Source organism: Centropristis striata, chromosome 18, assembly GCF_030273125.1.
Source record: "Centropristis striata isolate RG_2023a ecotype Rhode Island chromosome 18, C.striata_1.0, whole genome shotgun sequence".
Taxonomy (NCBI): Eukaryota; Metazoa; Chordata; class Actinopteri; order Perciformes; family Serranidae; genus Centropristis; species Centropristis striata.
Window position 1 is genome coordinate 14,401,585 of NC_081534.1, and position 14,699 is coordinate 14,416,283.

Here is a 14,699-nt window from a genome sequence, read left to right on the forward strand (position 1 = left end):
AGATGCACCCTCCCATAGTGGGTCTGTGTCGAGGGAACTTGTATTGTCCTTATATTTAGTATAGTATGTACTATAATAAGTAACATATAAGTAGTGTATAACTATATAATAAAAATGTTTTATTTTTTAAGATTTGACATATCAATTTAGAGATCACAATTGTTATTATTATTTAATAAATAGCAGATAATTAACTAAAAGATCAAAAGACAAGTGAAATGTTGTAACATTTGCATCTTAACCCACATATTGAATGGCAATGTTACTACATTTTAAACTTTGATTATGTATGTCATGGGCTTACAGGATAGGCTTTATATGGCATTAGTGAAAGTGGATGTTTGGTTTTTTTTGCCATGTAAATACTGTGTTATAGTTACAGTCTTAGAGTAGGACCTCTGCTGTCCACTGTATTTTTGTTGTGGGCCTGCTGAGAAAGTTATTTTCCCTTCCATTACATAAGTACACTATTTAGTTTAAATAATAGACACACAGACCCACAACTGTAAAAGAAATTCAGTCAAGATAATCGCAGTATGAATATTTCAGCTTGGCCTCCTGCAAGCATAAAAACTACAACTACAATGATTCAATGGGGTACAGCAACCGGAAATTATTTACGGAAACGGAAACTACAAACTAAACGGAAGAGAAATGGATACAATAGAATCAAGATAAGTCCCGCCAGCAACAACAGCACGTCCGGTATCAGCATCTGGCCTTCAGAATAAAAGCAAAGAATTTAAACTATTTTTAAAAAGTTTTCAAAAGACTCTTATTTCAGAATCAGGAGTCATAACAGTTGATTAAATGTAAACATCTTATTTTATTTTATCTTAGTTTTATATTTTTATTCTTTATTTTGTTATTTATTTTTTGGATTCTCGTCTGGTGTGGATAATATTGTATGTGGGTCCATATTTGTAATATTCTCCTTCGTCCTTGGTTGTTTGACCCTTTTGCAATCAATAATACTTTTCAAAAGAAGAATTGAAACACTAAAGTATAATAGAATAGGTTTAGTGTAATGTAACATTTTCCATCTGAGTTAACAGAACTCTATGTTAATTAAAAAAAATGAAATCCAAAACAAACTGTGCGTTCATTTATCACTGTGACTGCTAGGTCATATGACTAAGAAATGGCACTCAAAATATAACATTTTGCAGAATCAACAATCTTGTACAGATCATAAAATCGTCTCATCATACAGTTTAGGATTGAATTTGCATGTATTTCTTCTTACCTGTATACACATTCAATTTCACTATAACAATAAAGTAACGTTCTAGGATTATTAACCGAACAATGTGTGTATTTTTGTATTTAATTGAACTTTTCCCCCCACTTTTGTTAGAGATGTCGCTTTTATACTGAAGGATTCAGGCCGGAAGTCGTATTGTTTTTGCTACTGCTGGATCACAGGCGAATCAGAAAATCAATTAAGTTATGAAAAATACCATTAATTGCCTTTCTTTGTCACCGCAGCTCATGAAGAAATGGCGGATCTCCAGACGTCGTACCTCTGATGAAAAACACTTCGCATCTAATGGCGAGTATTCCGAAGATAAAGACCAACTCAATCGACAGGGATATTTACGTTTTTTAGGTAAGTTAGCTTGATAGCTAACTAGTGTAGTTGACATTAGCTGCTGGGCTAATTTAGCTGTAGGTTAACATGTTAAGCCACGGCTAATATTGACTCAAGATGGCACTTGTCAATCATTAATACGTGCTGATAAGGACACGTTGTCTTTAGCCACTTACTGGGGTTGCGTACCGTCATTTCTCCCAAATACTGCTGGCATGTCTTGCTGTGCAGTGCATACATCAGCTAGCTGTATGCTATATGAAGATAGGTTTTAGTTTAAACTGCTGCTAGCTGACTCGCTTGATTGCTCTCCGTCGGATTGCTGCACCATAGCTAACGTGTTAGCCATTTTGCTAAAGTAGCTTAATAGCTAACTACTTGATGTTGGATTTTGTGCTTGATTACAGTGTAGGTGAAATAATTTACACCAGCTCAAGTCTAGAAAAAACACCCCCATGACATCTATGTCTTATGATGCTAGTTACTGCACTGGGGGATGACTACACTGTGTAATATCCTCCAACTGGGTTTATTATGCCATAATAGATGTGCTGTGAAATGGAAGACCCTCTGCATTAAGCCTCCTGACACAATTAGTGACTTCATTTATAGTTGGCAATGCATTAGGTACAGGGCTTAACAGATGTCAAGGAATTAAATAAAGTTGTTGTTTTAAAATCACACAATACTATTGTTCACTACAAACTTTTCAATGAGTAAACTGATTTAACTAAGTTATAAGTAAGCTCTTGGTAATGCTAACTGAAATATGTGGTATTATTTGTAGAGCTGAGCATTTGCTGATTAATTGGTTAGTTTATCAACAGAAGATAAATCGGAAGACATTTGAATAAGGTATCCTTCAAGTCATTTTTTAAGCAATAATGTCACAAATTCACTGATCCAAATTTCTAAAATGTGAGTGATTACTGGTTTGATTATTGTGTGTGTGTTTGGGACTAAACATGCAATTTGAAGATGTCACCTTAGGCTTCAGAAAATTGTAGTGGGCTTTTTTTTAGATTCACTGTTTATTGACCAAACAACTAACATATTCATTACAAAATAATCATATATTGATTGATTTAATTTAATCTTGTCTTACATCTTTAGAAATACTAAAGAATATCGGCCAAACAGATGAGAATGAGCTGATGGTTGTGGAAGTCTGCAAGAAGACGTCGCAAAAAAGAGAGAGGCTGACTGGAAGATGCCAAGAAAAAAACAACAGAATCCACAGCCAGTCAAGTGTAGGTATTCAGAGACCTGTTCAATGTTGAAAAGTTGATACATAGCTGAACTACAGAAACCTCATATCTTTATTTAACAACATACAGCAACCCTGGACACACATTTAATCCTCAAATGAATCCCTGTGCGATATTGGCCTGGTATTTTACAACGTGTGTCCTCTTTCTCTGCTCACATCTGTTCACCAGATGTTGCAGTTTGAGTACTTGAATTGTTTCACATCAATCTAAAAGCAGTTAGATCTAACGCTACATTCTGCCTTCATTAGAGTGATTGTGGAATGTGCACACTGCAAGTTGCTTATAAACTTTAATAAATTTGAACTATACACGTAATGTTTGGAGCTATTTAATCTGTAAAAACAAACACATGAGATGTTTATTATGAGAAAATTCGACTTTTCTTTAATGCCTTGTATACCGTATAATACCTGATTTAGAATTAAATGAGCGATCACCGCTTTATACAGAGTTTAATCTGTTAGGTAGAGGCAGAGTAAATATGCTGCTGATACCATGCAACATCCAAACAAAATCTGGCCAAAACTAATTTCTCAACCCATGCACTTCACAGTATGTCTACAACATACAACATAGAAAGCTAAAGAGACCTCCTTTTTCCACATTGTTACACTAATTGGTGTTACCATCTCTGTAAATCTTAATTTACTCATCATTCATTATTGTTCCATATGTACTTAAAATGCCAAAATAATGTTCGTCATGCAGAAATTATACATTCAAATTTGTTTTACTGCAGTTTTTTACATATACATTCCCTTTGACCAGTATATCATCTCTTTTTGTCTGCACCTATTTATAGCCATCTATTGTGTAAATTATTCTGATGTGGGTCTTTGAAAAAGTTAAACGTCGCCACAGTGTCTTGATATATTATTGTCATCATGTCAAGCACTAAAACGACCAGCAGATGGTAGTATAATGCTGTTTCTCAAGGATTTGCCAAGAAGGGCTGATGAGCGTGATGCCCTTGAATCGGCCTAGTAGTTTTCTGCACAGTGACAGCTGTGTGATAGCTGTTTAGATTCCATCAAGCTTGAGAGACCAAGTTAGTTTTTCATGCGTCATTAGCTATGACTGCAGTAAAAGAGCACCATCTGTCAGCTGATAGCATTTTATAAACAAAAAACGAACTGCTGTTTTGTACACTTTAGGGAAGTCGATTAGATTTTCTTGCAAGATTATGTCTAACCTTTTACTTTTTATATATTAAACAAATAACAGTGTAGTGGAACTGAAATGATTTTATACAGCAGAATTACCAATGAGCTGGCTAATTGCATTTCCATTCACCCCATGTTTGTAAAGCTTGACTAACCTAAATTAATTCATGCTTAATTCTGCACAATTTGACATTAGTGTGGTGGAGTAAATAATTGCACACAGCTGATATGGCTTCTCAAGGGATGTCAAAAGCGTGTGCTGCAAAATAATTTGAGTTTAGGCATTTTGTTTTTGGCACATTAGGAAAATTACATGATTTATGTTTATTGTTGCATAAAGCGTTCATCTTCGTAACTAATGCAAATGCTTAAGGTTCTCTTAATGAGATTTTGAACGTTGATATAGCAGCCACTATTTGCTTTATTAAAATATATTCTTTATGCATGTGTGTGGCTAACGTGCCAATTTGTTTTGGTCTGAGATACTCGCACTCTAGTGCAACATCTAGTGGTTCTGAATGTTGTACATAAAGCATTTACAAACTTGTATTCACAGCAAGCTTGACTGTCTTTCAGTGACACACACAGTAGTCATCAAATGGTGACATCTGTGTGGGCCACTGATAATAATAGTCACTACATGATGTTGATTTGCTGCTTTCTATGGATGTAGTGGATTCTGAAGATGGTGTAGCCATTGAAGCTCCAGGAAACCTCACCTTAGACACAGACTTCCTTCTCGGACAAGACCTAGAGTTTGGTGATCCGGATCATGACAGCAAGATTCTAGGCCTGGAAAAATTCTCAGGTTGGTAAACCTATTTTTATTTTTTAATAATTAACCATAGTTCTGTCCTCAACTAAATAAATTCTTAGTCAGCTAACACTGATGGGTTATTTCATTTAATTGACATATTTGTCAAAATTAGTTTCTTTACAAAGATCCATGCAGAAACACCACTTTAAATCTGTGTTTACCCGAGATGTGCTCATAAGTTTCTTGGAAATAAGTAATTCAGCATATAAAAAGCATTAATCAAACAACTAAAACCGAAACAAACATTTAGTCAACTAAGAGGCGCTCCCTTGTCAGAAATACTACAGGAGAGCAGCTAAAAATACCAAAAATTCTGTTTTTTGATGACCAACTGTGGTCAGTGCAAACACAATTCAGGTGTTTCCTTGATTGCTTCACAATAAAATCCACCATATATTTCACACTGCAGTCTAGACAGCCTCCACTTAAAAAAACACACAGTCAAACTAGCCTGACATTGCTTTGTAGCATGTGTTTTTACTGGGCATTACGGTTAAAGCTTGTAAGAACTAAGTTCAAAATAAAACAATAGTTTACATTCATTTAATAAAGCCTGTATTTGCCAATGAAAGAAAAACAAGAAAATCACAACAAGAAAATGTCTCAAAATAATGGCTCAGTATTTAAATGGTAAATAGTAAATGGACTGCACTTCTAGCGATTTTATCCAAAGCGCTTTACACTACAGACTGCACTCATTCACCAGTTCACACACACGTTCATACTGGAGGCACACTGGTGCCACCTGCCACCATTGGGAATTCATTCACACACCGATGAACGCAGCATCGGGAGCCATTTGGGGCTCAGTATCTTGCTCAAGGAGACTCTACCAACTGAGCCACAGGCTTAGATATTCATAATAATGACTAGTTTTTTCATTATTTTAAGATGCTTTATTGAAATAATGACTTGTGTCAATTTTCCTAATACCAGTAATCTTTTGAGAGTTTCTCATTATAATCACTTCCAGGATCTTTTTACATCACATTGATGGAATTTGGCTTCCATATCATACTGTGTCCATCCATTCACAAGTCTATCAACCAATTTTTTTCTTTTAGTGTCTGTTTTTTGTGTTACTGTTTTGCAATTGTTGCATGTTCATCTTCCGGCTTGCAAGTGTTCTGTATTAGTATATTTCCTCAACGTCTTATCCCAGGGAGGGCAAATGTGTCTATTGATTATACATTAAAGGGAATGGGAGGATTACACAGCCAGATCATTATAGTATATTTCAATTCACGCCACAGTTGGAACGACACTTTCTTGATGAAGGCTGTAATGTTTTGTATAAATCCTCAATTTCACTTCCTGTTTTGACAATGGGAAACTTATAATGAATCTTTGATGTGAATAATTTTAATGGTTTTTACGACGAAAGGAAATGGTGAATTCATTTATAAAGTATCCCTGCCGCAAAGAGGACTCGTAGGTTTTTACATTTTGTTTCCCGGTGATGAAACGTAGCCCCTCTGTGCGACAGTAAGAGAAATGGAACAACCAGCTCATATTTCCCAGCATGACTCTTTGTCAGAGAGAATGATCTGAAAAATGGAAAAGTAGAGAAAGGAGCTGAGACACACCATTATTATATAAGGGTCATAAAAATAGGACCATTACCATCAAGGACACCATTATAAGAGGGCATTTATTCATCATCATCATCATCCGCTGCTGCCTCTGCTCCCACTACCCCACCGCCATTATCGTTTCCCCCTCATCATCATCATCATCATCATCATCTACCCTCATCATCATCATCATCATCATCATCATCTACCCTCATCATCATTATCATCATCATCAGCAGAGGCAGCCTCACCATTATAGTCATCATCATTATCATTAGCCACAGTAATCATCCACGAGGGGTTTCCATGGGGCAGGATAAAAGGGCATTCTCAACTCTCGCCTTCCTCACATCCTGCCACGGCATCTGTGAAGGAAGGTCGGTTGTTTTGTTCTGGATTACTCCCTTTCAGAAGCACATGCTGGAGCAGAGGAGCACTGTGCTAAAGTCTTGGAGCTTTTCTTCCTCCCTTCTGGGAAAAGTGTCTTTTTGTATCTTTTTTTCTTTTTGTCCTTTTATCACTGGTGAACCTCAGCTGGCATAACAACAGCTCAAACGCAGCTGACCTTGCAGGTAGCACTGGGACTTTCAAATGTTTCTCTGAAATTCACTTTTTCGCTGAGAAGAGCGATTCTGGATGTACTGCAGCTATTTTGCTCATTGTGATGGAAATGGGATGGCATTTTCTATAACAGCTAGGTGCCGCTGGTTGTTTTGAGTCATGCAGTGAGATTTGTTAGAATTGGATGTGTGCCTTCATATGAGACACATACTAAGTCATTCCTGTGAAACTGTCTATTTACCTTTCTAAATTAATGCTAGGGCCACATAGTATCAGCCTGTACCTAAAATGAGTAACCGTAGCAAAAGGGATGCTGTCAAATTGGAGGAAGTGCACTGCCCCTCAAACTTACTGCTACTGATACATTTGTTAATAAAAAAATGGATAGTTGGATAGTGTTGTTTTTTAAAAAACTGTCAAATTATATTTACTGTTTGCCAACCAATGTTGTTGAGTTACAACCTTACAACCACTTTTTTTTTTTTTTTTTTTTAAAAGGTGGGAGGTTCTGTTATATGTAAATTAAAACAATCATCAATGATGATGTCTGATGTGTTGTGGAATGTTGCAATGTTAATGCTACTTTTATCAGTGGGGGTTGTCATTGATTCACGCAGGCTTGCACCTCAGCAAATCATGTGTACAGCCCTTGTACTATGAAAATAAATAATGGAATCATACTTCATTTTAGTGAATTTAGTTATGAATTATTTATCGGTTCAGTTACATATATATATAAAACCCAGATGCCCAAGAAATTGCAAAATAAATCTTACTCCACAAAATAAAGGCCATGCAGTATAATGAAGTATAAGCTACAGAGAAAGGACAACTGCAAATGGGTATGAAATGTTGTAAATATAGAAATGTGCTCTGAGTCTGTCATGGTCTGTGACAACATTTAGAGTGGATTGTGAAGGTATTAAAAAACATGTTTTTCTGTGTTCCCTATTCAGAAGTAGCTGCTGAGATCGGTTTCTCTGTTTATCCTCTGGGTGATGAGGAGAGCCCTGCCTACAGCCAACTCAGCATGGAAAGTGAAACAGACAACTCACACAGCACAACTGACAATGGGAGGGAGGACGAGGGCAGAGCAGCCCAGTCCGATCCCAGTTTTCCTCCCTACCTGTCCTGCAGGGGCTGCGGACAGCTGCGAGAAGAACCTCTGGGACCTGGCATAGACCTGATCGGCCCATACTGCCTTAGGTGCTGCAAAGCTTCCAGGGAAGCCAAAAGTACAGACTTTTGTTCACCTTTTGGAAGCGTCAGCGGGATCCGCTCAGGTTCCCATTTGCAGCTTGACGGTGAAGGGGTGGGAAATGGGATGGGTGACAAAGCACTGACAGCTGAGGACAAACTGGCCAAACTGCACTCGTGCCACCTCTGTGGCTTCTCCTCGCGTTACGCTAACCATGTGAAGCGCCACATGAAGACGCATAATGGGGAGAAGCCCTATAACTGCCCCTTGTGCACTTACGCCTCATCCCAGCTGGTGAACCTGCAGAGACACCTGCGCATTCACACTGGAGAAAAACCTTACAAATGTGACATCTGCACATTTGCCTGCAGTTCCCTTGGAAACCTCAAGAGGCATCAGCGCATGCATGTGCCTGGGGCAGGACAGAATGCCCCTCCACGGCCCCCCGGTGGCCAAAACAGCCTGGAGAGGCATGTGACTGGGCAACGTCCCAATGAAGAAGTGTCTGGTACTTCAGCCAAGGGTATGTATCAATTCCTATAATTATTGGGCTTTTTTCCCCCCATATTTTTTAGAGGCCTGAGCCATGCAAGGACCCTGTTTCAAAGAATGATTATTCATGCAAATGAATCGCATATTTGAGCTAAACTTTACATGTGACAGACTGGTGAAAATGTTTATGGTGCATGGGTGAATTTATTGTAAAATTTTAGTGTATTTCTTGGCGCACTCCTTTCTAGAGATTTAAGACCGAATCAACTTTGAATTTGGTCATTGTAATGTGAAGACCTTCACAGTGTAAAGTTGCTAAACATTTGAGTTTTAGTGAAATAATGTTGCCGTAGCATAGCAGCTAAAACAGGAAGTTGTTAGAACTACAATGTTCTATTGTCAAATCTGCCCCAAGCCGTCTGTCATGCTTGATAAAAATTCCAGGCCAGAAGACATCTACATGCCAAAGTTGAGTTATAGTCATAGCGCCACCTTTTGGCATTAGGATGTTAGCCTGGTATAAATGAAATTTAAATTGTACAAACATCATGCAAGTTTGGTGTTCTTTATAGTGGATACAGGAAGTGATACAACATTTGCAATGATTAAACAGGGTGTACGCACATCCAAAAAACTTTTAGGAGGTGCTGGTTGAGAAAAGATATCATTGTTAGCTTTGATCTGTCATTTGGCATGACATGACATTCTGTCATGAAATAACTCCCTTTCATCTTTTCATTTTTTATAGTTTCAGAAGTTGCGAGGCCGACTTCAAACCTTAGTTTGGGAGCCCAGAACAGTGACTACCTTTCAGCCTTTGATGGCTTAAAGGGGGCGTCACCACCTCCCATACCAGCCTCTAACCCAGCTCCTGGCCACCAGCCTCCACCCCTGCTGGACACCACGGGCAGCAGCGGCAGCAGGCCGACCAGAGGGGGCGTATCAGACGGTGCCACCCTGCCCCCTTCACTTTTCCCTTTTACTTGCCGGTTATGTGGCATTGTCCTGGAGGACGAGGACGGCTCCTCGGCCCAGATTTGTGCCAAGTGTACCCTTGAAATGCTGACTAAAGACTCTTCCTCATCTCCCAACAGCCCTGGTGAGCGCAGTGACAAGGTGTACACCTGCGCCGCCTGCCCTTTCCTTACACACTACCCAAACCACTTGGCACGCCACATGAAAACTCACAGCGGCGAGAAACCTTACAAGTGCCCACAGTGCGACTATGCCTCAGCGCACTTCGACAACCTCAAGCGCCACCACAGAGTGCACACAGGCGAGAAACCTTACAAGTGCCATTTGTGCGATTACGCCTGCGGGAACCTGGCCAACCTGAAGCGCCACCAGCGGGTGCACTCGGGCGCAAAGCCCTTCCAATGCGCCGTGTGCAGTTACAGCTGCAACCAGAGCATGAACCTGAAGCGGCATATGCTCCGGCACACAGGAGAGAAGCCGTACAAATGTCAGGAGTGTGGCTACACCACTGGCCACTGGGACAATTACAAGAGACATCAGAAGAAACACGGCCTGGCCACAGACGGCTGGGTTAAAGTTCCAATGACTGGCAACGATGACGGAGACGAAGTGAGGAAAGGGATGGGAGTTGGCGTTCCACCCCACAGGAAAGAAACAGGGGTTGATATGCAGTATATGTCGAGGGAGGGAGGTCAGACAATACACTCGTGCTACAAACTTGAGATTGTATAAAATATAACTCAGCAAAACTAAGCTACCAGCAACTTTCTTTTTGTTATTCACAGAGCCTTTATATTGTTTTCGTGTATGTCGGTCTTTTAGTGTTTTGTCAGATGTCTTCAGAGGCTGCTAATTGTTTAATTGTAGAATCTCGCACAATAACGTTGTTTTGAATATTTAGATCCCTTTTTTTTTCAATAAGTAAGGTGGATGAGTCTGTTCAGAGTTTGTCTTCTACTCTGCGTTTGTGTTAAGACAAATGGACCTTCTCTACTGTGGAAGTCCTTTGACTTATTCTGTGTTACACCACACTATTCTATTATTCTTACATTTCCCTCTCATATATCAACACATATCTGGTTCTTCATTCGAGGACAGCAAACACTAGGGTTGGGTATTGTTTAAAACAGGGGTGTCAAACTAATTCATCAATCACCTGAACATGATTGTTGATCAGGAGCGCTTTTTGTGGATCAGTTTGACATCCGTTGTTTAAAACTTAACACCAGTATCAATACCAGTATCCTCAACGTGATACAAAGTTATTAATTTGACTGGAAGCATTCAGTTGAGTAAAACAACGCCCCCTTCCATCGCATTTCTTTTTTGTCAGACACTACACTTTTAAACATTTTGTTGGCATCTCAGCACGCTGAACTGCCAATTATTATATCGAATACTGATACCCAGCCCTGGGGTACACTACCAAATACTCAATACATGTGCACATTTTTGCCTCAACTGTTTGGATGCACTGTGCAGTTTTTTCTTTGTTGTTTTTTTTTTTTAAAGAAGGGACAGTTGCTATTTTTAATCAAAGTTGTCAGTTTCACAAATTAAGTTCCAACCTTTTTGTTTGGTCCCAAAAAATAAAATGAAATAACTTGAATGTTACTGATGGATGATAACATTTCCCCGACTTAAGTTTGGTCTGCTTCATGAGGTTATTTTGACTACACAGTGCAGCTGTAAGTAAAGATGGGTCCTTGTAAGGGCCAATATTGTGCTTTGTTTGCACTGGGGCACAAGCTCTAGTAATCATGGCATGCCTTCAGATTCATTTACTAATGTATGTACTACTAGCAAAGTGCTATTTAATAATACTGGAATAGTTTTACCCTTGATAAAGGTTGTGTTAACCTAACAAAAAAAATCTCCTGTCTTGAACTGCATTCTGAACTTTGCCAAACCCCTCAGGATTATAAAATAGGATTTGGAAGACTAAACTGTTTAAAGAATATTCTTCTGGTTATTTAACACTGAAATTGCATGCACAATGCATATTGAAAGGCCCTCTTCAGTCTTCACTTGGTTGTATGGTTAAAGAAAAAGCACAAAAATCATCCACGCATTGCATTTAAAAGACTGTGTGATGAAAGGGAAAAAAAGCATTAGACCTCTTATGTGATTCAAGAGTGATTGTAAACAAGCATGTTGTTCAAAGGATTTTTCCCCCCACAAACTTGTACTCGTTACATATCATTAATCCTTCAGTTTCAAGAACTTAAATTTGTCCATCCTGGGTCTTTTTGATCACGTTCCTTTTGATTACTGTTTACTATTAACTGTGAAATTAGCCCATTCTCGTGTTTCTTACTTGAAAAAGATGACACTATTAGTAAGCATGTGAGTGTGTAATAGTTGTTTTATTTTTCTAATGTGGCTGTAATACACTGCTAGAAGTGCATACTTTAATATATAGAACTGTTTGTTTTTTTAAATTTGAATGTGTGACGTGTCATTTAGTTCCCATGGGAAAAATAATAGGGACTGTGATTTAAGTTTACGCTCTTTTTGAATTACTATAATATGCAAGTGAGATATTTTTCAGGTTGCCAACTTGCCATGAAACAATGGAGCATTGATTAGTACTGACAGCCCAAGTGTCCGTTTTTGTCTTTATGCAGTGTCTCATAAATGCCTTAAGGTGAGGATTTTGAAATAAATAAACACATGGAATTCATTTCATTGAATGTCAGACAAACAGACTGGATCTCATTTTTCTCAAATTTCTGAGTGGCAAACGAGAAATTCCGATAAAGTAATGGCAGTTATTAACAGGAGAATATAGGGTATTAAGATTATCACTCGAATGTACATGCAAAAAAAGAATCCCTGTGCAATTAACATGTAAAATCAAGCATCCACTTTACCAGTAAATTATATACTTAATAGTTTAAAAAAGAACTTTTCAACTCAACAGGTTACCATCATAACAATATAATTAAAATCATTACTGTAAATGCTGTCAAATCCACCAGCTTCATGTTTATAAAGCAACCTGTTATATGAATTACCCCATATGTATTCCAGTGCTGGAATATATAAATTATATATATATATAAATGATATCTTTATCTTAGCGATATGTCAGTGTAAGTACATTAAGAGAAACGAGTATTTATTGTGTGTTTATATCTGTCTGTGTGTGTGTGTGTATACCATAGACCAGGAATGGGAAACTTAAAAGCTGGAGGGGGCCACAGTTTTTCTACTGGGCCACATATGGGACGGTGCACTTCACCAGATATGATGAAACTGCAATTTTAAATATGTTTACAGTGTAGTTACTTAACATATTTCATGCTCAAATGCATGTATGACAGTATAATTAGGAATACAAACGGTTAGAAGCAAATAAAAATTAACCACTGTGATTTTTTTTCAGTGCAAGAACAGCAGACCAACATTAACTGCAAGAAGTAATTTTGTGCATTTTTACACTGCACTTTTAAGATTTCATGCTCAAATGCATGTAGTTATACTGAGGGCCACTTCAAGTGAGGGTGCGGGCCTTATGCGGCCCCCGGGCCTCCAGTTACTCCAGTTGTATACACACCATAGACACCTATGATACACACTTACTTGGCTAGGCTGATACTGGTTCCGCTTGATTGGCTCGGTCCAACATGCGTTAACTTTAGCATTTTGATAGTGTTTCCATTTTCATAAAGTTTGAGCAACGCCGACACACCGTCCTCGTCGACAACTGTCACTTCACTACTGTTTTTTCTAACTGGGCTGACGGTGGCGGGTCTTCCAGCACCGCTGTTTCCATTTGCGGTCGCCACAGTGTGAGGGGGCCGCATGCCATTCCAATTAGCTTGTTGTGCTAACTTTAGCATATGCTGCTAACCATTTACGGCTGGAAAAGTTCCCGGTGTAACGGATTAAAGAGTGTCATGTGGTGACTTTCAGCCGAATACGACCTTATTTTGACTTACGGCAGCGGTTGAAAACAGGAAGACCATTTGTAGCTGCCCTCTTTCTTTTTTCTTCTTTAAAATGAAAAATAATAATTTCTGGACTCTGTTTTAGTAAAGATGTGTGAAAATAACGTATTTATTTTAAATGTAAAAGGGTAAACGCTGTTTCCAACAGCTGTGGTAACTGCAGCAATCACACCCTGAGCCGCCAGATAACATGGTCACCTGTTAATCCGTAACACTGGGCGAAACTATAGACCATAAAAAAACATTTTTTTAATTTTCAGTCATTGTTATTACAAACATGACTATGACTATAAATTCGCATGTATATAAACAATACAATGCCAAGGATTTTTTTTTATTTTTTTTTTTAAATAAGACATGTGGCGTTTTAGCTTTTTAGCTAGCTTGTAGCAGTTAATGGAGTTTCCCTCTCAGTGGCGTTACACTAAGGTGACAGTGCTTAAAATATATACAAATAGTGATAATATAGATGTGGTGAGTAAGGACTACTCAAACAACAAAGCTCACGCAAATTACCTATTTTGCATTAACAACAGCAGATTTTCCCATAAAGTTTACATATCTGAAACAGAAAACTGAGAACCACAAGATCACCTAATTTCAGTTTATTTTAGCATCATGACAGTTGTCACTGACCTTACCACTAAAATCAAAATGAAAAGTAGTGGAATGAATCAAGTCAATACAATTATCATGAAATTTGACATTTTGTGTAAAAGTGATGCTGATGATGAATGCACTTTAATTTGGCACCTACACATTTATTAACATCCAGGACCCTTGCAGCCTTTGTGTATGTGGTATTGACAGGAATAAAGAAAAAAATAAAAGTGAATAGTGGTGTCCATATGTCCCTACTGTAAATGCAACTGAAGACAGAGAAGTAGCACAGCAGTGAAAGAACGAGACATTTATATTGAGAACATTTTGTTTACAGTTCTGGCTACCAGTCAGTGAGAGTAAAGCTGTTGATAGGTTGGCATCGATTTACATTTTAGAGGCTTCGAAACACGCTGAGTTGCAGCTCAACAGACGCTAAAAGCAATAAAAAATGGAATGACACGTCTTATAAAACAGCGGGATATGTTCATTTTGTTGCCTGCC

The 14,699-nt window shown here is 38.3% G+C and overlaps 2 protein-coding genes across 2 annotated transcripts in view; one reads left to right on the forward strand and one right to left on the reverse strand.

Annotated features, from left to right (window-relative positions):
- si:ch211-278j3.3 (E3 ubiquitin-protein ligase RNF19B) overlaps window positions 1-13,933 on the reverse strand; it is a 46,144-nt gene extending 32,211 nt beyond the window's left edge. The window contains exon 1 of the mRNA XM_059355654.1: window positions 13,228-13,933. The gene's annotated coding sequence lies outside the window, so the exon portion shown is untranslated. The remainder of the gene's footprint in view (window positions 1-13,227) is intronic.
- On the forward strand, window positions 1,443-12,108 carry znf513a (zinc finger protein 513a). Its single transcript, XM_059355655.1, has 5 exons — window positions 1,443-1,609; window positions 2,705-2,841; window positions 4,699-4,833; window positions 7,934-8,698; window positions 9,416-12,108. The coding sequence occupies exons 2-5, from the start codon at window positions 2,802-2,804 to the stop codon at window positions 10,372-10,374; spliced, it is 1,899 nt and encodes a 632-aa protein (XP_059211638.1). The 5' UTR covers window positions 1,443-1,609; window positions 2,705-2,801; the 3' UTR covers window positions 10,375-12,108.
- Window positions 13,934-14,699: the final 766 nt, after the last annotated feature.